The 27,502-nt window shown below is 42.6% G+C and overlaps 1 protein-coding gene across 1 annotated transcript; it reads left to right on the plus strand.

Moving 5' to 3' along the window:
- The first annotated feature begins 19,070 nt into the window (after positions 1-19,070).
- On the plus strand, positions 19,071-20,560 carry LOC141052178 (olfactory receptor 8D1-like). The gene is made up of 2 exons (XM_073549402.1): positions 19,071-19,983; positions 20,526-20,560. The coding sequence occupies exons 1-2, from the start codon at positions 19,071-19,073 to the stop codon at positions 20,558-20,560; spliced, it is 948 nt and encodes a 315-aa protein (XP_073405503.1).
- The last annotated feature ends 6,942 nt before the right edge of the window (positions 20,561-27,502 follow it).

The raw sequence follows: 27,502 nt of genomic DNA on the forward strand, positions 1-27,502 counted from the left end.
GCCAAAGCTCTGTTTTTTCATTATGCCCATATGCATCACAATTCCCCAAAATGTCATCATCTCTGCTGTATTTACGGGGGTCCATCTGGTGTATGATGACGTGGGATTTTGATTTTTTTCATCTCTGAAAAAGAATTTCAGTGAATCCTGTGGTGTCAAACTGGATTCCTGAGCTACTGCTGAAATCCAGAATGGCGGGCTAATAATTTTCGGGGGGTGCAATCCATATGGGATCGATTGCTGCAGGAGATGCCTGGTTCCTAGGGCACCTTATTGGGGGTCCTTTCTCACTAGATGAGGAGGAGGAAAAGAGTAATGTGGGATTTTCCTCACTGGCTGAAACCGTGTCAGACGCAAGGATGGCGTAAGTCTCCTCTGGTGAATAGCGCCTTCTTGACGAATGGGCCATTTTTTTTTAATTTTTCCAAACCTCGGGGATGTGTATGTAAGTGGTGCTTTTACACGTGTAATGTGTGGGGCTTGTGTATAGGGTACTATTTATTATAACAAAACAGAGAAAAAAAAAGTAGAGAGATAATATGTAGAAGAAAAAATGGAAAGAAAAATCAGATGTAAAAAAAAAAATTATAAAAAAAATACTATAAATTTACCAGTCACAAATTCTTTTTTTACAAAAGAAATTAATGCACTAGCTAAAAATTTACTCAACACAACTAATTATTTATTTTACAAAAAGAAAAACGGACGTCATCAACAATGTGACGTATGCTCCCCTAACGCACTTTTTATGCAAGAAAAAAAAAGCTACCTTCCTACCTATAAAACTACTCTGGATGTTTTTTTTTTCTAAAACAAGATCGGTTGTCACTAACACTGTGACACTGGCTATACTAACACGCTACCTCGCTACCACTAAAACTACGCTGTACAATTTATTTTTTCTCTAAAACAAGATCGGTCATCACTAACGATGTGACGCCGGCTACCTTGCGACGTCTAAAACTACGCTGTACTAACTGTACTAACTACTATTTTTTTCTAAAAAAAAAAATTGGATGTCACTTAGACTGCGATGTCTGCTATGCTGGCTAGCTAAAAAAAAAGAATTCCAGTGGCGCAGTCTCTGATCAGCAGTGATACTGATCAGAGTGCTGCGGACACAGGAAGAGTATGAATTCTCTGCGCAGGACGCCGCGCACACGAAAAAAAGCACAAAACAGTGCGCTAAAAATTTAAATTGAAGGGGGGGTACTGGAACAGGGATGGGGGGACTGGAAAAGGGGACGTCACCAAACACTGACGCCGGCTACGCTACTTTTCTACATCTAAAACTACATTGTACTAACTACTATTATTATTTTTTTCTAAGAAAAAAATCAAACGTCGCTTAGACGGCGACGTCCGCTACGCTGAGTGTCATCAGACACTCATCAGAGTGTCATCAGAAAATTACCTATTTTGTACATCAGGTTTTTTATTTTTTTATGCATTCTTTAAATCTTTAGCTATGTTTCTTTTTCTTATCACATAAGAAATCTTACAATCTTTACATTGGCCACAAAGACGTATTTAGACTATCTTCCTGTAGTTTCAGGAAATGCACATTTAGATTCATAGGACTGAACAGACTTAAGGCCCCGTTACACATAGCGAGATCGTTAGCTAGAAGCGAGATCGCTGAAACGTCACAGGTTTTATGATGCAACAGTGACCTCGCCAGCGATCTCGTTATGTGTGACCCTGCTGGATATCGCTGATCGTGCTCGAATGTCCCAGGCCATTTTTTGATCGTTGGCATCCCGCTGGCCAGCATGCATCGCTGTGTTTGACACCGACGAGCGACCTCGTTGGCGACTCAGAACTCAGGGACTCAGGCGTGAGTCGTCAGAATAGCTGCTGTGTGACAAGGTCCCAACGACCGCCGAGGTCGCTATATGGATTGCCGTATCATTGCTGCATCGTTGAGTAGATCTGCCTGTTTGACAGCTTGCTAGCAACCATGTAGCGACGTACCAGCGATCCTTACCAGGTCGTATCGCTGTCGGGATCGCTGGAGCGTCGCTATGTGTAACGGGACCCTCTATTGTATAGGAAGCATTTGATCCAGTGTGTGCAAAGTTTTGTGAAGGAAGGGGAACATTGTAAATGGTGGATTATATGTCATCAGTCATTGTACAGGAAGAGAGGGTCAGATGTAACATCACATATCACCTGTCATTGTAATCCTACCTATGATCGAGAAAGTGGTAAAAATTCTCCCTGAAGAGATAGGAAGTAGGAGTCTTAAAGAGCCCTGATGACCACAGGAAAAATTGCAAGATTAATAATTGTGTGTTTAATAATAATCATAATATGAAAAAATAGGGAAAAAAAGCCCACATGAAACACAAAAATCTGGTTTAAACAATACATTGTTTTCTAAAGACACATTCCCTTTAAGGCAGAACCCTTCAAACTAAAAAGATTGGTGCACAATAACCAGAGAGGTGTAGGGCTTCTATCCTTCTTTCATTTAGTTGTGGGAGAGGGACTTGAGTCAATCTCTCCCACCAGAAAACTGTAGTAAAACCCTTATACTGACTCAAGCTCACATTTTCCTGTAGACTAAGCGATATAGAATCCCTGACAAAGTGCATAAAATGTACTCTAATTCATCTCCTCTGTGGTGAAAATGCTCTTCAGACATTAGTACAATGCTTCACAATTGGTGAAAGTACAAATGTATCTCACCTACAGTATATGGTGTGATGTTTTTGTAAGGGGGTTACATAAACTGTCCTGAACCTCCAAACATGTCTCAGTTTAGTGTGTATATTTGTATAATTGTATATATATTGTTGGCTCGTAAAGATGTGTACAAAATCTGCTATGTAGATATGTATATAGTAGGGAAAGTGTAGTGTTCATATATTTTCACTAGATGGAGGTATTATAAGTGTGCTTAGTGTAGGATAAGGGTTGATTTGTATAAATGGTTAACTGTAGGGGTGGTTAGCTGAGGTGTAAGACAGGAATAGTTCCTCGTTAGAGTCAGTCAGGGCTAGGTAGCCCGAAGTGCTCGGGTGGGCTAAATGCCCGAGCTACCCAGCGCCCCACAATGTTCAAGAAGGAATCCAACCATCCAGAATCAGTGGGATAGCCTCAGATATAGTAGCGACAGCATCTACATGAACTTGGCCTACAGGATTAGTCACCGCAGCACAGCAGGGCATGTCGCTCAACATGGGGCAGGTCATTGCTTGGACTCATGCCCTCAGAACCGGGGCAAAATGGCTTAGGGAACGCAGTGACGCTGAGGAGCCATTGGATATTGTCCTACCCAGGAAGGTGCAGTGTGACAGGGAAAGGAGTGCAGAGAAAAGCGAAGTAACGTGTGACATACAAGCTGTCGATAATGTTGTAATGAATCGGGATGTGCTGTGAAGTCATGAAAGTAAAGTTTTACATTTTGAGTTGCACCTTGACTGTGTCTCTGTGTATTCAGAAGTGGCCGGAGGTGACCATAAAGAGCGGAGAACAGACCCTGACGACGCAGGGGACGGAGAGGCAAGTAAGCTGACAGTAAAGCGTGATTTTCATGTATTGGAAGGCCAAGGCACACAAGACCCGATGAACTCAGCCACGACTACGGCCCTAGCTGACCTCTACATTTTCACCCACTACAGTACCTCATGTGAACCAGTTATTCACATGACAGCATAGCTAGATTTCTTATACATGTTTCCAAGCTCCAGCTTGAAGCTAAAGAGAGGCTTTGTCATAGCTGCAATGCAAATCATATCCAGATTCTGGAAATCTATGACTCTTCCCTGTAAATTAATGTGGGTTGACGCTCTTGATGCTTTTTTTTTTTTACCACTTAGCTTTCTTGGTCTCTTTTCAGGATTTCTCCCGTGATCAGTACTTGGCTATCAGATAGTACTGTCCCATTCTCCCTGTAAATCTTGGTATGCTTTACCTCTTCTTAAAATCTCCCTTTTTTTCTTCTTCAAATTTGTAGATAATTTAATTGCTGCCAAAGGAATATACACATTTGATCTATATCAGCATTTTTTGCTGGATATTTGTATTTAATATTTTGTGACAGTTTTTTCATTTTGTCAATCACAGTTGAGCTGCTTATACTGCTATGTTATTTCATTAAGTACTATCATGATGTTGCTATTTACGCTACTTATAGTTTGCAGTGTGAAAATTGTGAAACCCAAACATTTCATAGAAATAAAAGCATCATGGGTTTTACCCAAGAAACATGATATTGGTTACTGATCTGGAAATGAACAGAACTTATGATATAAACACAATATGATTGTTCTGTCCTCACTAAATTAAGCAGACTTCACGTAGCTATACAGGCAGCTAAACCACTATACCGGGGTCCAATAAGGAGACTGCAGGTTGAATCTGTGTTTTATTGAACGTGATGGTATATTGGCACGGTGAAACTACAAACAAAAACATATATATACACTGAGTCATTACAGGGTACATCAGGCATACATATCATACATAATACATTATGAATCAACATCTGCACTACTAGCTGAGCAGGGGAAAACTAACTAGGCAGGCTATTATGGGACAGAAATTAGATACAGGAAGCGTGATTAAATACCAGTGATGCTGTCACAAGGGGAGAAGAGAAATGAGATGCTTCCAGGATGCAGGCTGAGGGAAAATGGAGAACTGGAGGGAAAATGGGGGCTGCACTAACCATAATCCTTTACAAAAGCTTACCAGGGTGCATTGCAAACAGAGGGAAATGGGAAAATGAAAGTAAAACACACAATAACACTGCGGTTATGAATCTGGTCACTAAATGGAGCCAGAAAACACTGAAAACATTCAACAAGCAGATAATCAGGGATTCTGAATGAAATGTCGGAGACAGAACACTCCCCGTCTGGCATCAAACTGATGTCACTATTCTTTTTCTCCGAAGACAACAATAGGACCAGCTCAGTTACTGGTCTGGAGATTGTCTTAAGTTCATTCCCTTTGGCCATCCTCTGTTCGACTTTGCGGACGTTGCCATCCTTACTCGGGAATGTTGCGGTCACTAGACCAAGTGGCCACTGGTTCCGATGGGCTTAACAGTCTTTCACAAGGATGAGGTCACCAATGCCTAGATTAGGCCTGGTAGATTGCCACTTCGTCCGTGGCTGCCGGGTAGACAAATATTGTTTGCGCCACCTGTCCCAGAATGTGTTTGCAAGACTTTGTACCTATCTCCATTGGTACTTGTAGAAGTCCTTAGGGTTGAATCCTCTTGGAGGGGCACTGGATTGTCCTGTTTTCTGGGTGAGGAGAGTAGCTGGAGTCATTGTATGAAGTGTAGACACCTGAGGGCGGATATCAGCATCTGAGTCCTCTCTCACTAGTTCAAAGGTGTCTGGAAAACGTTCCTCAGTGTACAATAGTTTTGGTCCTGAGAGCCATGTTGTGCTCCCTAGTCGACTTGCGTCAACTGCTCTCGTTGCATGATCTGCAGGATTTTGGTCCGCGGGAATGTAATTCCACTGTTTTGGATGAACTGATCTCCTAATTCGTAGCACTCTGTTGTTGACATAAATGTAGAATCGTCTAGTTTCATTGGGGATGTATCCTAGTACTACTCTGCTGTCTAAGTAGAACTTGGCTTGTGTCAGGTCGATATCCACCTTGGATGTGATGAATTCTGCTAATTCAACTACTAAGACTGCAGCACAAAGCTCTAACCTGGGTATAATGTGCTCTGGCTGTGGAGCAAGTTTGGCCTTCCCCATATCGAATCTGATGTGGCTCTGACATTTGGAGTCTACAGTTTTGAGATAGGCAACAGCAGCAATTGCTTTGACAGAAGCATCTGCAAATACATACAGTTTTTGGCTTTGTATTTCTGTAGATGGCACAGGGGTGTATGGTCCTGGAACATTCAGGTTGGAGAGGGCTGCTAAAAAGTTCTTCCATACTTCCCACTGGATTCTCTTATCAGGTGGCAGAGGTGAATCCCAGTCAGATGTCTCCTTAGTTAAGTCCCTTAGTATGGCTTGCCTTGTATAGTAACAGGAGCTGCGAAACCCAAGGGATCATACAGGCTGTTGATGGTAGACAGGACACCTCTGCATGTGAAAGGCTTTTCTCCCTGGCTGACCTGAAAGGTGAATGTGTCTGACTGTAGATTCCAGAGAAGCCCGAGGCTGCGTTGCATTAGTGTGAGGTCTGACCCCAGGTCCAGGTCTCTGAGACCGTTACACAAGTCTTGTGAAGGGAATGCTTTCATGAGTTCTTGGCTGTTTGAGGCTATTTTGTGAAGCCTGAGGTTAGAGCAAGCAAGCATCTCTTGGGCTCTCCTGAGATGACTGATGGCAGTCTCATTTGAAGGCATGGCTTTCAGACAGTCATCAACATAAAAGTCTTTTTCTATGAATTGTCTGACATCTGATCCATATTCTGTTTCTCCTTCTTGAGCTGACCTTTTGTGTCCATAAATGGCGACTGCAGGTGAAGGACTATTGCCAAAGATGTGCACTCTCATGCGATACTCCGTGACCTCTTTAGTAGGATCATTGTCTCTGTACCAGAAGAATCTTAGGAAGTTCCTGTCTCTGTCTCTCACAAGGAAACAATGGAACATTTGCTGGATATCAGTGATGAAGGCAATGGAATCCTTACGGAAGTGCATAAGTACTCCCAGCAGTTTGTTATTGAGGTCTGGTCCTGTCCGTAGAACATCATTCAGGGAGACATCATGATGTACAATAATAAATTATATTGTGGTACCGAGACATCATCAAACTTAGCACTGGAGTCAAACACCACTCTAATCTGGCCTGGTTTCTTAGGGTGGTATACTCCAAACATGGGTAGGAACCAGCATTCTTCAGAGTCTTTGAGAGTAGGAGTTAGTTCTGCATGGCAGTTCTCAAAAATCTTTCATATGAAGGAGAAAAAGTGATCTCCTTTGTAGATTTTGTTTGAGAGAGGAGAAATGTTTTAATGCCTGATTTCTGTTGTTTGGTAGACTTGGTCTGTGGGTTCTGAAGGGGAGAGGTGCGACCCAGCTGTTGGTCTCATCTTTTACAAGTCCCTTGTCCATTACCTCTAAGAACAACTTGTCCTCTACCAACTTTGCTACTTGGTTGCCTTGCTTAGTTCTCTGATAGACTGTGCACCCCAACTGATCCTCATAGCTTCCTGACACCATACTGCTGTCATGAGTAAAGTCTATTAAATGATTGGGTAGTTGGATGCTGTGTGGTAGTTCCTTGACATGGAACTTGTTGTTGCAAGGTTGAAACAGAGATGGGCATCCCTTCTCCAGACTAACCATTATCCTTTGCAAAAGCTTACCAGGGTGCATTGCAAACAGAGGGAAATGGGAAAATGAAAGTAAAACACACACAATAACACTGCGGTTATGAATCTGGTCACTAGATGGAGCCAGAAAACACTGAAAACATTCAACAAGCAGATAATCAGGGATTCTGAATTAAATATCAGAGACAGAACAATTACTTATTTTAAAGTACTTTACTTCCATGGCATTGGATATTTTAAAAAATGCAAACAGGGCTTACAGTACTTAAATAAGTAGGTTAACATAAGGTTAAGGCTGGTTTCACATTCGCGCTTTTTAAGCGCACGCACGGCCGGGGGTAGCTCCGCCCCCGAGCCGGCTCTCTGCCCGGCGTGCCCGCCCCTTCCTTGTAGCGCCGCCTCCTAGCGCACAGCGGCGCCTGCGATCGGCGCACCCTATCTTTAGCATAGGGTGCGCAGATCGTGCACAGGCCGTGCGCTAGTTGCGCTTTGACCTGCGCTGCGCACTTTTGACGGTGCGCCGTGCGCGCCAAAATCTGAAAAGTTTGATTTTGGCGCGCACGGCGCACCGTCAAAAGTGCGCAGCGCAGGTCAAAGCGCAACTAGCGCACAGCCTGCGCACGATCTGCGCACCCTATGCTAAAGATAGGGTGCGCCGATCGCAGGCGCCGCTGTGCGCTAGGAGGCGGCGCTACAAGGAAGGGGCGGGCACGCCGGGCAGAGAGCCGGCTCGGGGGCGGAGCTACCCCCGGCCGTGCGTGCGCTTAAAAAGCGCGAATGTGAAACCAGCCTAAAAAAAGTAAAAACAAGCAAAATTATCTAAATAAGGTACAGCCTGGTAAGCAGGGAGAGAACATCCTGCCAGCGAGAGATTACAATTTACAAGAAGAGGAAAGGAAACAGTCAGAGCGCACAGAATATCTTTGTATGGCAGTGTTGTGGTAATAAGGTTTCAGTAGGATTTAGCTTTTCTGAGATATGTTTTCAGCTTGTTTTTGTAGGTAGGAGACAATCTGCACAAATGAGCTAGAGAATCATAGAATTACAGAATCATTGAATGTTGGAAGGGACCTCCACGGTCATCATGTCCAACCCCCTGCTCAATGCAGGATTCACTTAACCATTGCAGACAGATGTCTGTCCAGCCTCTGTTTGAAGAGTAACAGAAATTTACCCTCCAACTCACCTCTGGAACATTGACTACCTAAATGAACCACATATACACTGCAGGTGGCCGTGTATGCCATCCTGTAAACTGAAGTCTATGGGAATGACTCCAATTTAGAAGTATATACATAAAAACAAAGTACACAAGAAAAATGCTGGAAAGTAAAAATGAGGGACTACACGTCCATGGAATTTCACATCACAGCACTCCAATTCACCGATATAATAATGTAATAATGTATAAGACCATTGCACATACTTATCTAAATGAGTCACCTAACAAGGGAAATCACATAGCAAAAAATAAGAACCGCTCCAGCAATATTCCCTAGTAAAACGTGTACCCTCACCGGGTGTACCTATATCTAAATGTCAGGAAAAATGTCCCGCGTATGTAGAAAGCCAAAAATTACCCTATTAATAGGTGCAAACCCATATAGGTAGACCTGAAATGGACCATCAAGGATGGAGCTAAGTATAGTAAACGATGGACGAATCCATACCTGTGTGTGCTGGTGGAGATGCGTGGACGTCCCTCTGCCCCCACGCGCATTTCGCACAGCTTCCTCGGGAGACGTGTCAGGGCAGGGGGAGATCCGGTATAAATACTAATACCGCTTGTGTGACTAATTAAAAATTGCCTAAACCTGCGTTCACTATAGCCGCTGTATAAAGCAGCTAACGGCGCCTGCGTAGCGTGAAGGTGAAGGTCCTTTTCCAAGTCCTAATACTGAGGCGTTCATGGTGCATGCGCGGTATCATGTGAGACATAGCAGCCAATAGGAGCGATATTTCGCGGTCACATGGTCCGGTAACGCCAGGTCCTCAAAGGAATTGTGCGCACCCGAGTCATTAAGAGACATTTACATCCTCCGGCATCTCTGTGTGCCCCGCATGCGTACTGCCACAGAAGAGTGGACATAAAGGGTATAATTCAAAAAAATATATTTACTAACTAGTGCATGACCGCTCGGAAAATCTCTAATGAAATCAATAAAATATGTTATTATATTCAAACATAAATAAACCAATTAATGTGAATAAATCTCGAACACTAATTTTTAACTCATACATAAAACAACACAAATTAGTAGTGTACCATTATAAAAATTAAAAATGAATATCAAGTGAATAAAGCAGATATAAATATAAAAATCAGTATCTATATATAATATTATATCCTGAATAAACAAGTTAAATAATCAAAAGACATTCATGAATATATACAGATACAACTCTAAAGTGACGGTGCAAATAAAGTGCTGAAGTTAATATTCAAAATGAACATACAAATACAATATTTATATGACATAGCATTATCAAATTCCAAAATCACGAAACATACTTATAATCATGTGTATATAAAGTGACAATGCAATACCCCCCAATCAGAATATAATCCACACAACGGAATAAGGATTATAATGTCCGTCCCTTAATTAACATGTGGAAACGAATGTCAATCAAAACCATGATGATCCTCTTCATGAAATCATCCAATATGGAGATACATCTACGCATAAATTTTTTTTTATTTTTTTGCTATGTGATTTCCCATGTTAGGTGACTCATTTAGATAAGTATGTGCAATGGTCTTATACAGGGCCGGACTGGGACTAAAATTCAGCCCTGGCATTTGAAGTTACACGGGCCCACTAATCACATGGTGACTATATAATATCTTTGTACACTTGTAGGTTGCAAGAAGTGAGAGGAGATTAACATGACTATATAACATGTAGTCAGAGCTGTGCCCAATATTTCAGCTCAGTCCTATTCATTGCTTTTAGTTGCAGTACTCCTCCCCAAGCTCTGTCCTCTTTTGTTCGCACGGTGACAGAATTCCTGGCAGAACTGCTATCCATTGGGCAACCAGACCCCCTGGTCATAGCTGCCCCTATCATACCTCCCAACTTTTGAAGAAGGGAAAGAGGGATAAAGACTGCAAATTTAGGCCACACCCCGGCCACATCCATTTCGCAACTAGTCGCACCCATGTCCACGCCTAATCGCACCCATTCAGCACTGCTGATCACACTGACTGGTACTGAGGGCACAGTGGCTGGCATTATGGGCACACTGACTGGCACTAAGGAAGAGAGAAAACAGAGAGAGAGAGAAAAAAGAAAAAAGAGAGAGAAAGAAAGGAGAGCCAGAGAGAAAGAAAGAATAAAGAGAGAACGAAAGAAGTAAAGAAAAGAAAGAAAGAACAGAAAGAAAGAGAGGAAAGAAAAAGAAAGAAAGAGGGGAAAGAAAGAACAGAGAGAGAAAAAGAAAAAAGATAGATTAGAGAGAGAAAGAAAAAACAGAGAGAGAGAAAGAAAATGAGGGAAAGACAGAACAGAGAATGAGAAAGAAAGAAAAAGAGAGAAAGAAATAAAGAAAGATTCTATAACGATACTATAGCAGCCCGGCTCCCATTGTAGTGCCCACCTGAGCCTCCCGGTGCAGGACATATCATGATCCACTCACATGGCAGGCATCCCCGATTCCAAGATGATCCTGCTGTCTGTGCTGTCGGAGGAGGACACGGTGATGGATCTGAAGCATTCCTGGTTCCTTCACAATCTCAGCTTCCAGCACATCACTTCCAGTGGAACGTCATGTGTGTGTTTTAAAATGCTCCTCGGGGCTCCGCCGTGTACTCCTGTGTCCGTGGGAAAAGCCTGCTTTGTATGCTTCATACACACTTGGCTCCGCTCCGTACATCCCGTACACACATGGCTCCACTCTGTACACACATGGCTCCGCTCCGTATACCCCATACACACGCGGCTCTGTTCCGTACACCAAGTACACACACGGCTCCTCTCCGTACACCTCGTACATGGGCGGCTCCGCTCCTTACACCTGGTACACGTGGCATCGTTCCGTACACCTCGTACACACACGGTTCCTCTCCATACACCTCGTACACGAGGCTCCTCTGCGTACACCTCGTACACGCGCGGCACCACTCTGTAAACCTCATACACACGGCTCCGCTCCATACACCTCGTACACGCACGGCTTCTCTCCGTACACCTCGTACACGTGGCACCGCTCCATACACCTCATACATACACGGCTCCTCTCCATACACCTCGTACACACACGGCTCCGCTCCGTACACCTTGCACATGCGGCTCTGTTCCGTACACCTCATACACACAAGGCTCCTCTCTATACACCTCGTACACACACGGCTCCTCTCCATACACCTTGTAGACACACGGCTCCGCTCCGTACACCTCGTACACACGCGGCTCCACTCCGTACACCTCGTACACGCACGGCTCCGCTCCGTACACCTCGTACACGCGCGGCTCTGCTCCGTACACCTCGTACACTTGGCTCTGTTCCGTACACCTCATACACACATGGCTCCTCTCCATACACCTCATACACACACGGCTCCACTCCGTACACCTCGTACACACATGGCTCCGCTCCGTACACCTCGTACACTTGGCTCTGTTCCGTACACCTCATACACACACGGCTCCTCTCCATACACCTCATACACACACGGCTCTACTCCGTACACCTCGTACACACATGGCTCCGCTCCGTACACCTCGTACACACACGGCTCCACTCCGTACACCTCATACACACACAGCTCTGCTACATCTACCCTGTAAATCCCTCCTGACCCCACACATACTTACCTCATCCAGCACCATGACAACAGCACAGCAGAGTTTTTCAGACACCAAGAGGCAAGGCTGAGCGCACAGAACCTGTGATGAGGTCACAGGAGGGGCGGAGTCAGGGGTCACATGATCAGGGGTCTGGACAAAGGCTCCTGATCATGTGACCCCTGACTCCTCCCCTCCTGTGACCTCATCACAGGTCCTGTGAACAGAGAAGAGAGCAGGTTTTCCTGAGGGATCTTCACCCAGACCTGGATGGATGGATGGAATGAGACATTATGACCCAGAAGTGCTCAATTGGATTCTGGTCTGGGGAACGGGCCGGCCAGTCCACGGCATCCGTGTCTTCATCATGCAGTAACTGCTGAAACACTTCAGCCACATGAGGCATAGTATTATCATGCATCAGAAGGAACCCAGGGCCCACTGCACCTGCATATGATCCAACAATGGGTCTGAGGATCTCATCCCGCTACCTAATGACAGTCAGGGTACCTCTGTTTAGCACACAGAGGGCTGTGCAGCCCTCCAAAAGAAATGCATCCACACACCTCTACTGGCCCAGTGCCAAACTGGTAATGCTGGAGTATGTTGTAGGCAGCAAAATGTTTTCCACGGCATCTCCAGACTCTGTCATATGCTCAGTATGAACCTGCTCTCATCCGTGAAGAGCACAGAGCGCCATATTGTATCTGCCAATCTTGGTGTTCTCTGGCAAATGCCAATCGCCCTGTACGGTGTTGGGCTGTAAGCAGAACACCCACTTGTGGATGCCCTCATACCACCCTCAAGGAGTCTGTTTCTGACAGTTTGAACAGATGCATGGATGTTAGTGGCCTGCTGGAGGTCATTTTGCATGGCCCTGGCACTGCTCCTCCTGTTCCTCCTTGCACAAAGGAGGAGGTATAGGTCCTGCTGCTGGGTAATTGCCTTCCTATGGCCCCCTACACATCTCCTGGTATACTGGCATGTCTCCTGGTATCTGGTCCCTGCTCTAGACAATGTGCTGACAGACAACCCCACCATTCCACAGCTCGCATTGATGTGCCATCCTGGATGAGCTGAACTACCTAAGCAACTTCTGTGGGTTGTAGGCACCCACCATGCTGTTGTAGGGATGAGAGCAATGACAAAATGCAAAAGTGACCAAAACAGCCAAAAAGGATGAACAGAGAGATGGTCTGTGTTCACGACCTGCAGAACCACTCGTTTTTAGGGGTTGTCTTGCTAATTTCCTATCCTTTCTACCTGTTGGTCTTTTCCATTTGCACAACAACAGGATAAATTGATTCAATTCAGTGTTGCTTCATAACCGGACAGGTTGATTTCATAGAAGTATGATTGACTTGGAGTTACATTGTGTTGTCTAAGTGTTGAGTTTATTTTTTTTAGCAGTGTTTATTTATATCAAATATTATTTAATATATTCTGATGCATTTTCCCCAAGAAAGATTGTGGCTCATCAAGAGACAAATAGGAGTACGGCTGGGGTCTACACAATAGTTCCTCAAGATGAGTACCAGGGCACCGCAGTAGGTTGCTCCATAACTTCATGAAGGTGTAAAGGGGTTCAATGTTGTATGGTATTTATTATCCTTTGCTGAATGGCACTGCTACATGTTTACATGTATTACCACACATATGAAATGGTACTGCTACTCCTTTCGGGGTATTACCATTGTTTTGTCTTTATGTTTTATTGTGTTGTTGCTTGTATTTGCCCACCAGACATTGGGAAGAAATCACAGAGCACCCCACTTACCAGCGTCCGGAGAGTTCTCCAGCACAGAGTCGGCAGCCAGCAGAGTCCACATCATCCCACAGGCCAGAGACATCACAAGCGGAGTAGTCCTCTTCACGGTCACTGGAGCTGGAATATCTTGTGGAACCAGCAGCACGGTGCCAAGGAAGAGAAACCCTGTTGTCCTGAACTTTGGCTGTTAGCTCAGCAAAGACCGGAACTGGTGTCCGCACTGGAGGAACCGTTGCCGGAAACAGAGAACGAGCTGGAGCTCTATCTACCAGCAGACAGCGCAGGCTTCCTCGCCGAAGGATCCAGCATATCCAGGACAGCCGCGGCCTACGTTCCTGCGTCTGAGCGGGTGAGTGCACCTCATGCCCCCATCGCAGCTGCTACACCTTGGCAGTCTGTGACCCCTGCGGCTGCAGAATCACCCCATCCCGAAACTGGGTCTGGGATTCCGCCACTACTGGAGCAGCACGAGACGCGTGCTGCTAAAAAAAAAAGTTTGTTGCTTGAACATTTTGTTGTGCCATAGCACCTAAAAGTTTATGGAAGGACTGTTCTGTGTCCTTCAGGATAGAGGAAAAGCCCTGATGTTTTCCCCCAAAGTATGGGGGAGTTATGTGGTCAAAACTGGTCATGAGAACAGTTTTTTTTTTGTTTTTACATATTTATTTGTTTTGGCCTGTAGGACTGCGAGCTAGGCACTATATCTGGAGCCCATGGACTCTTATTGTTTTGATGCATCTGTTGCGCCCGTTCTGCTGGAAAAGCGGAGATTGTCTTCTTAGCTGGAGAATAACGAAAAAAAAAAGAAGACAGACTGTACTTCTGTCAAGGAAAGGGGGAGCTTACTCCCGGGACTGCTGTCCCACACGTAGGACACAAACTTCGGTGTGTACTGCATGTGACTACCTAATGTGAACCTCCTGCGCGGAGTATGCGTTGTAAATATTAAAGGTTTGAAGAGTGCTTGGTCAGGGACAACCAAATTTAAGGAAAGGGGGAGTGTAAAGGGGTTAAGTAAGATGTTCAATGTTGTATTTATTATCCTTTGCTGAATGGTGCTGCTACATGTTTACATGTATTATCACACGTATGAAATGGTACTTCTATTCCTTTCTGGGTATTACCATTGTTTTCTCTTTTATTGTGTTGTTGCTTGTATTTGCACATAGTTTTGAAAATGTTTATTGTATTTCAAGGTTTGCAATTTATAGTATAGGGAAAGCGGAGTGCTCCCTTTGGACACTAGAGGGGGACTCTCTAGTATATAGAACTCTTAGTAGGATAGGGTTAAGTCTAGAAGGGGCTGCCAGGAGTTAAGGTTAGAGTAGAAGGGAAGTTAGTTCAGATGGGGCCAGGGAGCCTGAAGTGTCCACATGGCTCTAGGCCCAGGACGGCTTGACATCCATGCAACATTAAGCAGTGGCAGTCCAATTTATCCACATCCATTGGACATCAGTTTAGTGGACCAAAGCAGAAGAAGAAGATGTGGTGACTCGTAGCCTGGGGGGACGCTCTTAGGGCGGGAGTCAGATGGAGTGAGGAACAGAAGGATGCTGTAACTTCGCAGGGAGCAGTACAGATGGGTCAGATGCTTTTCCAGAGGCAACCAAACCAGGTGGCAGATGATTTCAAGTCTGGGGCAAAACAGGCAGAAGGAATTGTCATCATGGCGAGGTTAGGCCAGGAAGAAGCTGGGAAGCAGTCTAGGATGGTCCAGTCTGGGCACGTGCCATATAGAAGCGTCAACAAAGTAGGGAAAGCTGAGGAAGCAAGTAAAGACAAATGTGTAACCTATGATGTGCCAACTGTGGATATATTGTGTGAAGTTATCAGTAAAGAAACCATTCAAGTTACCAAGGACTGTGTCTCAGTTGCTGTGGGTCGCCTCGGAGAGGGGCCATCGCCGCTTGGGAGGTGTCCAGGGGGACCCGAACCTGGAGACGCAGGTACGCCGAACAGTGGACTGCAGTTTTCTGTGAGGGAAAGCTGGGACACTGATGCTTTAGTGTCTCTGGCCATGACTATAGTCCTGGCCGACCCTTACAAAGGCATGGTATCTCAAAAGATAGCATGTGTCCCAGCCAAGTTGCTCATGCCTAATGTTTTTCATTGTTAATGATGTTACCCGGACCCACAAGAGGTGGAAAAGAGGCAACATCATGCACCATGCATTAGCAAAGACAACGGCGGCAGAATGACAGCTTGTTTGAAGATGTAGCTACTCCACAACATGTCATGGAGACTTCTTCAGTGCAGGAAGAGCCGGCGCAGAATGAAGGGAAATGCATAAGAAAATGTTGTCTGTCTTTCCTGTCCCTCTACAATCTAGCAATATGATGGCCACACAGTTGCCATTTAGCTTGTTTAGAAGAAAGAGAATCACAGAAAAATTTTATATTAGGGTGAATCTGAATTTTCTGTAAAATTTGAGGCAAATTTTATTCACCTAGAACCAATTTAACCATCTCGAATTCCAAATGATTGGATATCTATAACTCTAGTTAAAACACAGAGGGCATGGTGGCTCAGTTGTTAGCACTGTTTCTTTTCAGCAGTGGGATTGTTGAGTCAAGTCTCACCAAGGCAACATCTGCAAGGAGTTTGTATGTTCTTCCAGTACTTGTGTGGGTTTCCTCTGGTCTTCTCCCACACGCCAAAGAAATAGTGATAGGGAATTTAGATTATGAGACCCATTGGGGACAGCAATGATTATGGCTGTAAAGTGCTATGGAATTAATGGTCCTGTACAAGTAAGTAAAATAAATAATAACCAGAGGTCCGGTCCCCTTTAAAACTTCAAAAGACATACCTCCTTTCATGGTTATATAATTCACTTTATGGGACAGTCTTACGAAAAATGGAACAGTTGGGAATTATGTGAAGTATTCGTGGGGTGAAAGGGGAGGTAAGATTTAGAACCTTGCAGAGGGTGCCGCCAGTCAGTATGCTGGTAACAACAGAATTTTGGATTCGTTATCAGAAAACCAGAGCTCCGAACCCTACAAGAATACAGTTGAAACCAGAAGTTTCCATCCACTATAAAAAAGACACATCTGCATGTTTTTCCCAATATCTGACATTTAATCAGAATAAAACTTTCATGAATTAGGTCAGCGAGGATTACCATAATTATTAATGTTTGCCAAATGCCAGAATAATGAGAGAAAATGTTTTAAGACATTTTTATTACTTATTGCAAAGTCAAAATTTTCCATACATTTCATTAGTATTGGTACCATTGCCCTTAAATTGAATGACTTGGGTCAAATGTTTAGGATATCCTTCCACAAGCTTATCACAATAGTTGGTCAGAATTTGGGCCCATTCCTTCTGACAAAACTGGTATAACTGATCCAGGTTTGTAAGTCGCCTTGCTCGCTCCAGCCTTTTCAGCTTTGCCCATAAATTTTCAATAGGATTGAGATCAAGGCTTTGTGATGGCCACTCCAAAACATAGACTTTGTTATCCTTAAGCCACTTTGTTACCATTTTGGCAGTATGCTTCGGGTCATTGTCCATTTGAAAGATCCATTTGCGCCCAAGCTTTAACTTCCTAGCTGATGTCTTGAGAAGTTGCTTCAGTATTGCCACATAATCTTCTTTTCTCATGATGCCATCTGCTTTGTGAAGCGAACCAGGCCTTCCTGCAGCAAAACAACCCCACAACATGATGCTGCTACCCCTGTTTTTCACAGTTGGGATGGTGTTCTTTGGCTTCCAAGCTTCTCCCTTTTTCCTCCAAACATAACGATGGTTATTATGCCCAAAAAGTTCAATTTTAGTTTCATCAGACCATAGGACAAGTCTCCAAAAATTAAGGTCTTTGCTCCCATGTGCATTTGCAAACATTTGTCTGGCCTTTTTCATGGTTATTTTGGAGTATTGGCTTCTTCCTGGCAGAGTGGCCTTTCAGCTCATGTTGATACAGTACTCGTTTCACTGTGGATAATGACACAAACTTACCAGCTTCCGCCATCATCTTCACAAGGTCTCTTGCTTTTATCCTTGGGTTGATATGCACATGTCAGACCAAAGCACTTTCATCTCTGGGACACAGAACCCATCTCCTTCCTGAGCGGTATTATGACTGGACCTTCTCATCTTGTTTGTACTTGTGTTTAATTATACAGATGAATGAGGGACCTTCAGGTTTCTTGAAATTGTAACCAAGTATGAGCCAGACTTGTGCAAGTCCACAATTCTCTTCCTGATATGCTGGCTTATTTCTTTAGACTTTTCCATGATGCTACACAAAACAGTGTGTTTCAGGTGTGCATTAAAATACAGCCACAGGTGTGTCTCTAATGAACTCAGATGTTACCAAAAAAAACAGAAGCTTCCAAACACATGGTATCATCATATAGGCAGGTTATATTTGTTTAAAGGCATAGTAATATTAGTGTATGAAAACTTTTGACTTTGCAGTGAGTAATAAAAATGCCTTAAAACATTCTCTCTCTCTCATTATTCTAGTATTTGCAAACATTAGTAATTATGGAAATCCTGATTGACCTAAAATGAGAAAGGTTTATTCTGATTTCAAGGCAGATATTGAGAAAACATGCAGATGTGTATCTTTATATAGTGTATGTAAGCTTCTGGTTCCAACTGTATATATTGATCAGTACAGAATATTTGACCTATACAAAATTAGAAAAATATACATTTTTTTTACGAATTTAGTTACAATTTCCAGATGGTTTTCTTTGCTGCAATGTCACAGACCCAAGAGAACAGACACCTGAATATTTATCATGGCAGATGAAAAAGTATCGAAAATTATTGTAACTGTTCCTTAATTGCCAATTAAGTGTAAGGTTAATTATAAGTAAACTCCAGGGATTAATTATCACAAAATAAAGGCTATAAGTGCAGGCAGATATTTATACGCATCTGGGTTATATGATCAGTGACTGCAGAAGAATATCCCTATAATCCCTATAAATATCCCTATAATCAATTTTAGGGAAACAAGCAGATTCGACGGATGTAAGTAGAGGATGGTGCTTTGTCCTTGCTGAACTATGCTAAATCTTGCTGGTTACTGCCAATTGCTAAGTTATTGGTAAGTTTAGCAAAAATGGACTCTTACCGTAATATAATTGCATAGGCAGAAGACGAGTTAAATGAAAATGAAAGATACTTTGGTAATATTATTAACAGAGGGTATTCTAATGCCATGATCTAACGGCAGTATCGAAGAAGAAAAACACGAAATATTGATTCTTCAGATACTTGACTTGAGCTTGGCCAAAATGCAAACAAACCAGACATCAGTCATATATTTCATCATTAAGGGCATATCGGACGACCCGCATTTGGAGCTTCTGATCTTCTTAATGGTTCTCCTGATTTATCTCATCACTGTATCTGGGAACGTGACCATTCTCATTGCTTGCAGAGACCCTCATCTCCACACTCCCATGTACTTCTTCCTGAGCAACTTGTCCATAGTAGATATCTGTTGCTCTACAGTTTCCTTGCATAAAATCCTTACAAATTTCATCACTGGGGATAAAAGGGTTTCTTTTTTTGCTTGCATGGCTCAGATGTACATGTTTGGGTCCTTACAAGGACTCGAGCTGGCAGTTTTGACAGCCATGAGTTATGACCGCTATTTGGCCATCTGTAAACCTTTACAATATCACCTGATTATGAACTCTAGGAGATGTGGAATTTTGGCTGCTGTCTGTTGGATTTTGGGATTTTTGCAAGTTCTTCCTCCAGTTGGGACGGTTTATAGTTTTTCTTGCTATTTCTCCATTGAGATCAATCACTTCTTCTGTGATATAATCCCTGTGATAAGAATTTCGTGTGAAGACACCACATTTGTTGAAATGCTCTTCTTCATAGAAGGACTGTTTCCCATAATCCTGACACCATTTCTCCTAACGTTTGTGTCTTACATATTTATCATACATGCCATACTAAGGATACGTACCAGCTCTGGAAGACTGAAGGCCTTCTACACGTGTTCCTCACACCTAACAGTGGTCATATTGCTGTACACAACACTTTTCGGACAATATCTGACTCCAAACCTAAGTAACACTTTGGAATCCAAGAAACTTTTTGCTCTGTTTAACACTGCTGCCGTTCCTATGCTAAATCCAGTGATCTACAGCCTAAAGAATAAAGATGTGAAAAGGGCTTTGAAAAGGAGCCTAGGTCCTGGTAAACTAATTTCAAGATTAAGATGGTCAACTCCTTCAACAGGAAAACTTCTTTAAGTGGCATGCTAAAATTGGGAAAAAATCTTATCTAAATATGTTATGTTGTGCATTGGAAATTAGGGTTGAGGATTCAAAACCTTCATCAGTTAGCCAGAGTGAATAATATCTGCAAATACATCCTCTAAATTTAGTAGGGCCTTTCATATCCAGCCACTAAGAGCCCATAGATTTCATCCATAGCTTACACATGGAAGGTTTGTATATTTATAGGTTTCATGAATATAAACGCTCTATACATGAATTTAGGTGGTTCATACATAATAGCAAAACAACTCATAGCTGTATCATACGTAAAAGACACCTTCTGTGGCCATCCAGCATAGTCACGACCCTCTTCAGGTCTATGTTCTATAGATATTGTGAGAACAAGTACACAATAATTGAGATTTGGCAGGCCTGAAGACATGACCCTTCATCCTTACTCTATCAGGAGTAATTCACATAGGTGTAAATCAACAAGTATCCCTATCCTTGAAGAATATTTATATCAGATATTATTTCCCTTATCCTGATGCATTTTCTCCAAGAAAGATTGAGGGTTCATCAGGAGACAAATAGTGGGGTTGAAAAGTAGTAAGTCAGGAGTTTACAGAATAACTCCTCAAGATGAGAAACAGGACGCCCCAATAGGTTGCACCTTAAGTTCATAAAGGCACAGAATCTCGGAGCATAGCATGCGTTTCAGCCAAAATATTTATGCCTAATATTGTGGGTGACGTCAACCACTGAGGTGGAAGAGAGAAGACATCATCCACTTCACCTTCACAAGACGACGGCGAGGGAATGACCGGCTTGTGTGAAGTTGTTGAACGGATGTCATAATAGGGGTGGTATCCACCAACTCCAACTGTATTTGTTGCTGACTGTTTGATGTATATGATTCAGTGATGTCATCTCAGGGTCAGAAAGACCATATGTTGTACTAAAACGATTGTTAGAGTAGGAGATTCAGCTGCAATGAGTAGATGTATTAAAAAAGGAGAAAGTATAATGATGGTCTGATGCTCCAATATGGTAAAGTAATGTCAGCATAAACAATAGCAGATAGTATGCATGATGCATCACACATAACACATCACACATAAAGTAAAACATCTATAATAAAGAGACGGCTATTGCCAACAAGAATGTAAAGCAGATGTAGGTATTGAGCTATAACAATTTATATCATGTAAAGTGAAAAACAAGGGATATAGGCACACTTACAGTATCTTCTAAACAAAATGTATAAAAATGAGACATTATTCAGGTAAATTGAACTCCTAACGAGTTTCTGGCATTACCGTCTCTCCTATCCATAGAGTATTACAAGGTATCACAGTAATATATTTAAAAGAAACACCAAACAATCACGTGGGACAGTACATCAAATAGAATAAATAATGAATCAAAGATTTTATTATTCATATCAAATCTGTTTGGTGAAAAAAATATGAAAATATATGAAGTTTTTTTTCCTTATTTTCACATGTGCAGTGATACAAAAAGAGCCATAAAAACACTTGTGACTGCTCGCACCCAACGCGTTTTGAACAGCAGTTCTTTATCAAGACTGATCATAAATTCATATATCGAATATGATTCAATAAATAAGTCAGGAGTCTTTCATATAATTTCTGCCTTTTGGTTGTTTGGTGTCCAGTGTAAGAATCCTGAATGTCTTTGAGGTTTTTTCCTTTTTACCAATTTCCTCTTTTATTTGGGCTTTTAACCTTTCAAATACCGAAAATCAGACTGGCTGCACTGCCATCATGTTCATGTACAAAGTGTCTTAACGCTCTGGACTACGCTCTATTCTTCCTGCTATTAATGTTCTGGACATGTTCCGCTATACTTTTCTTTTTTAAGCTTTCTATTGGTTCACCCAACATTTTTCATATCGCAAATCTTACATTCGATACAATAAATGACAGGATCAGAATCATGATTGCTTGATAAAAACAACGATCACATCAAGCGATAATTTGTGTCTAACACACATTACAGTTAGATTTAAAAAAAAAAAAAAAACCTTTTTGATGATAACCCCATAGTGTCTTTTCATTGATGGTTATACATTCTGGGTGACAGCGCATTGTGCAAAGGCCTGGTATAAAATTCAAAACAATAGTCTTGATTTCCTTAAGCTGCCGGCAATACCCAGTACTGAAAGTCACCATGTTGCTTTTATCTGAAAAATTCATGTATGTTTTACCTATCTCTCCTTCGTTCTCATTGTGCCTTCTGCATGTAATACTGCAATCATTGTTTTCTTTAGTCTAACCTTAGTACTGCACATTCAGGAGTAGCGAGTGCCTTCATAGATGGCTGATCAACTCCTCCCATCAGTCTGATAAGTGCCCAGAATGTCTTTTTCAGGTGGATACCCTTTCGAACCCGCCTGAAAAAGCGCTCAGCGAAACGTTGAAAATAATGAACAGAACTACTTGCTATTCACTTGTTCCATCTTTTTAAACTTTTGTTTAAACTATTTAAGGCTTTTAACGCTATAAGAAGTGACCAGACCATTCTTCAAACAGCTTTCACTTGGAAGCCGCCATGTATTTATTTATTATTTTATTATGCTTTGATAATCATCACTGTCCTCACAATCTACATTCCCTATCAGTATGTCTTTGGAATGTGGGAGGAAACCGGAGAACCCAGAGGAAACCCACGCAACAACATGGGGGGAGAGAGAACATACAGATTTGAACCCAGGACACCAGCGCTGCAGTGCTAACCACTGAGTCGCCAGGCTGCCCACTAATGCCCATTGCTGCTACTAGTTTATGTGTAATATTAAAGAAAAAGAAAACAAGATGCTGATACCAAAGATGCTGCAAAAATGACCAAAATGATGACAAAAGAAAATTCTGTAAAAACACACTATAAGATGCTGGGTGCACATGCCCTAAGTGTAAATGCATCTGCACATTTAGCATACAGAATACTCTTCTGGAGTTCTGGGGCCCGTATTGCAGTCCCTTGCCCTTTTACTCAGTCCTTGGTCCCAGGGCAACAGACCTCTCCTGTCTGGGGGGTCTGGCAGTGCCCCGCCTCACAAACACGTCTGCCCTGGCTAGAGTCCCAAACAGTTCTGACTGGGGACAGCAGCTTCCTTTCCCCTCTTGCTGCGCTGGCCCATCCCACATTTTAACTATATCTGGCACTAATTCTAACACATTTTAAAGGGAACATCACATAACAGTATTACATCACATAAAACATACAGATACAGTTGTGGCCAAAAGTATTGACACCCCTGCAATTCTGTCAGATAATACTCAGTTTCTTCCTGAAAATGATTGCAAACACCAATTCTTTGGTATTATTATCTTCATTTAGTTTGTCTTAAATGAAAAAAACACAAAAGAGAATGAAGCAAAAAGCAAAACATTGATCATTTCACACAAAACTCTAAAAATGGGCCAGACAAAAGTAATGGCACCCTCAGCCTAATACTTGGTTGCACAACCCTTAGCCAAAATAACTGCGACCAACCGCTTCCGGTAACCATCAATGAGTTTCTTACAGTGCTCTGCTGGAATTTTAGACCATTCTTCTTTGGCAAACTGCTCCAGGTCCCTGATATTTGAAGGGTGCCTTCATCAAACTGCCATTTTTAGATCTCTCCACAGGAGTTCTATGGGATTCAGGTCTGGACTCATTGCTGGCCACCTTAGAAGTCTCCAGTGCTTTCTCTCAAACCATTTTCTAGTGCTTTTTGAAGTGTGTTTTGGGTCATTGTCCTGCTGGAAGACCCATGACCTCTGAGGGAGACCCAGCTTTCTCACACTGGGCCCTACATTATGCTGCAAAATTTGTTGGTAGTCTTCAGACTTCATCATGCCATGCACACGGTCAAGCAGTCCAGTGCCAGGGCAGCAAAGCAACCCCAAAACATCAGGGAACCTCCACCATGTTTGACTGTAGGGACCGTGTTCTTTTCTTTGAATGCCTCTTTTTTTCTCCTGTAAACTCTATGTTGATGCCTTTGCCCAAAAAGCTCTACTTTTGTCTCATCTGACCAGAGAACATTCTTCCAAAACGTTTTAGGCTTTTTCAGGTAAGTTTTGGCAAACTCCAGCCTAGCTTTTTTATGTCTCGGGGTAAGAAGTGGGGTCTTCCTGGGTCTCCTACCATACAGTCCCTTTTCATTCAGACGCCGACGGATAGTACGGGTTGACACTGTTGTACCCTCGGACTGCAGGGCAGCTTGAACTTGTTTGGATGTTAGTCGAGGTTCTTTATCCAACATCCGCACAATCTTGCGTTGAAATCTCTTGTCAATTTTTCTTTTCCGTCCACATCTAGGGAGGTTAGCCACAGTGCCATGGGCTTTAAACTTCTTGATGACACTGCGCACGGTAGACACAGGAACATTCAGGTCTTTGGAGATGGACTTGTAGCCTTGAGATTGCTCATGCTTCCTCACAATTTGGTTTCTCAAGTCCTCAGACAGGTCTTTGGTCTTCTTTCTTTTCTCCATGCTCAATGTGGTACACACAAGGACACAGGACAGAGGTTGAGTCAACTTTATTCCATGTCAACTGGCTGCAAGTGTGATTTAGTTATTGCCAACACCTGTTAGGTGCCACAGGTAAGTTACAGGTGCTGTTAATTACACAAATTAGAGAAGCATCACATGATTTTTTCGAACAGTGCCAATACTTTTGTCCACCCTCTTTTTTATGTTTGGTGTGGAATTATATCCAATTTGGCTTTAGGGCAATTCTTTTTGTGTTTTTTCATTTAAGACAAATTAAATGAAGATAATAATACCAAAGAATTTGTGTTTGCAATCATTTTCAGGAAGAAACTGAGTATTATCTGACAGAATTGCAGGAGTGTCAATACTTTTGGCCACAACTGTACACGCTATACATACATGAAGTGCACAGGAGGTCACATGGAAGGAGGAGATGGCGCGACTTAGAGGACCTTCCACCTCCTTACAACTGAGCTGTACACACACCTCAGCCTCAGATTGGGTGGTAGAGCTGTCACTCACAATCCTGACAGATCAGCCATCCCTCTCTTCCATAGGGCGGCAGAGCTATAATTTACATCGTTCTTAGGACCCCATGAGTGGTGGAATCGTGAAACTTACCATGTGTGAAACATGAATTCAATGTAAATAAGGGTATACGTGGTCTCCATTTCTTTTTAGCTGGACAATATATATAGCTTCCCATAGCTGGGTGTCAACAGTCAGTCCCCGATCCTGTTCAGCCCTTATTCACATTGAGGAAATTTTTGACACATAGTAAGGTATTAACCCCTTAAGCCCCAAGGGTGGTTTGCACATTCATGACCGGGCCAATTTTTACAATTCTGACCACTGTCCCTTTATGACGTTATAACTCTGAAACGCTTTCATGGATCCCGGTGATTCTGACAATGTTTTCTCGTGACATATTGTACTTCATGGTAGTGGTAAAATTTCATTCATATAACTTGCGTTTATTTGTGAAAAAAACGGAAATTTGGCGAAAATGTTGAAAATTTCGCAATTTTCCAAATTTGAATTTTTATGCCCTTAAATCACAGAGATACGGCACACAAAAAACTTAATAACTAACATTTCCCACATGTTTACTGTACATCAGCACAATTTTGGAACCAAAATATTTTTTTGTTAGGAAGTTATAAGGGTTAAAAATTGACCAGCAATTTCTCATTTTTGCAACACCATTTTATTTTTACAGACCACATCACATTTGAAGCCACTTTGAGGGGTCTATATGATAGAAAATACCCAACAGTGACACCATTCTAAAAACTGCACCCCTTAAGGTGCTCAAAACCACATTCAAGAAGTTTATTAACCCTTTAGGCGCGTCACAGGAATTTTTTGAATATTTAAAAAAAAATGAACATTTAACTTTTTTTCACAAAAAAATACTTCAGGTTCAATTTTTTTTATTTTACCAAGGGTAACAGGAGAAATTGGACTGGAAAAGTTATTGTGCAATTTGTCCTGAGTACGCTGATACCTGATATGTGGGGGGAACCACTGTTTCGGCGCATGGCAGACCTCAGAAGGGAAGGAGCGCCGTTTGACTTTTTCGATGCAAAATTGTCTGGAATTCAGATCGGACGCCATGTTGCATTTGGAGAGCCCCTGATGTACCTAAACAGTGGAAACCCCCCACAAGTGACCCCATTTTGGAAACTAGACCCCCAAGGAACTTATCTAGATATGTGGTGAGAACTTTGAACCCACAAGGGCTTCACAGAAGTTTATAACGTACAGTGGTACAATTAAAAAATCATATTTTTTCCACAAAAATGATCTTTCAGCCCCAATTTTTAATTTTCCAAGGGTAACAGGACCCTAAAAGATATTGTGCAATTTGTCCTGAGTACGCTGATACCTGATATGTGGGGGAACCACTGTTTCGGCGCATGGCAGACCTCAGAAGGGAAGGAGCGCCGTTTGACTTTTTCAATGCAAAATTGTCTGGAATTCAGATCGGACGCCATGTTGCGTTTGGAGAGCCCCTGATGTACCTAAACAGTGGAAACCCCCCACAAGTGACCCCATTTTGGAAACTAGACCCCCCAAGGAACTTATCTAGATATGTGGTGAGAACTTTGAACCCACAAGGGCTTCACAGAAGTTTATAACGTACAGCGGTACAATTAAAAAATCATATTTTTTCCACAAAAATGATCTTTTCACCCCCAATTTTTAATTTTCCAAGGGTAACAGGACCCTAAAAGATATTGTGCAATTTGTCCTGAGTGCGCTGATACCCCATATGTGGGTGTAAATGACTATTTGGGTGCATGGCAGAGCTCGGAAGGGAAGCAGCGCCATTTGACGTTTTTGGCTAGAATTGAGATCGGACACCATGTCGCGATTGGAAAACCCCTGATGTACCAAAACAGTGGAAACCCCCCCACAAATGACACCATTTTGGAAGCTAGACCCCCAAGGAACTTATCTAGATGTGTGGTGAGAACTTTGAACCCCCAAGGGCTTCACAGAAGTTTATAACATACAGCCGTACAATTAAAAAATCATATTTTTTCCACAAAAATGATCTTTTCACCCTCAATTCTTATTTTTCCAAGGGTAACAGGACCTAAAAGATATTGTGCAATTTGTCCTGAGTGCGCTGATACCCCACATGTGGGGGTAAACCACTATTTGGGCGCATGGCAGAGCTCGGAAGGGAAGTAGCGCCATTTGACATTTTTTACTGGAATTGGGATCGGACACCATGTCGCGTTTGGAAAGCCCCTGATGTACCAAAACAGTAGAAACCTCCCACAAATGACACCATTTTGGAAACTAGACCCCCCCAAGGAACCTATCTAGATGTGTGGTGAGCACTTTGAACCCCTCAGTGCTTCACAGAAGTTTATAATGCCCGGGCGTGAAAAATCTAGATGTGTGGTGAGCACTTTGAACCCCCAAGGGCTTCACAGAAGTTTATAATGCCCAGGCATGAAAATAAAAAAAT

This window comes from Dendrobates tinctorius, unplaced genomic scaffold (genome assembly GCF_039654945.1).
Source record: "Dendrobates tinctorius isolate UK_male_01 unplaced genomic scaffold, ASM3965494v1 ptg000158l, whole genome shotgun sequence".
Classification (NCBI taxonomy): Eukaryota; Metazoa; Chordata; class Amphibia; order Anura; family Dendrobatidae; genus Dendrobates; species Dendrobates tinctorius.

What these genes read in the sequence shown, in the direction of transcription:
- LOC141052178 (XM_073549402.1), top strand. Translation starts at nt 19,071, where the DNA reads ATGCAAACAAACCAGACATCAGTCATATATTTCATCATTAAGGGCATA. An exon ending in GGCTTTGAAAAGGAGCCTAG is followed by an intron (nt 19,984 to 20,525) that starts GTCCTGGTAAAC and finishes CTATCCTTGAAG; the next exon opens with AATATTTATATCAGATATTA.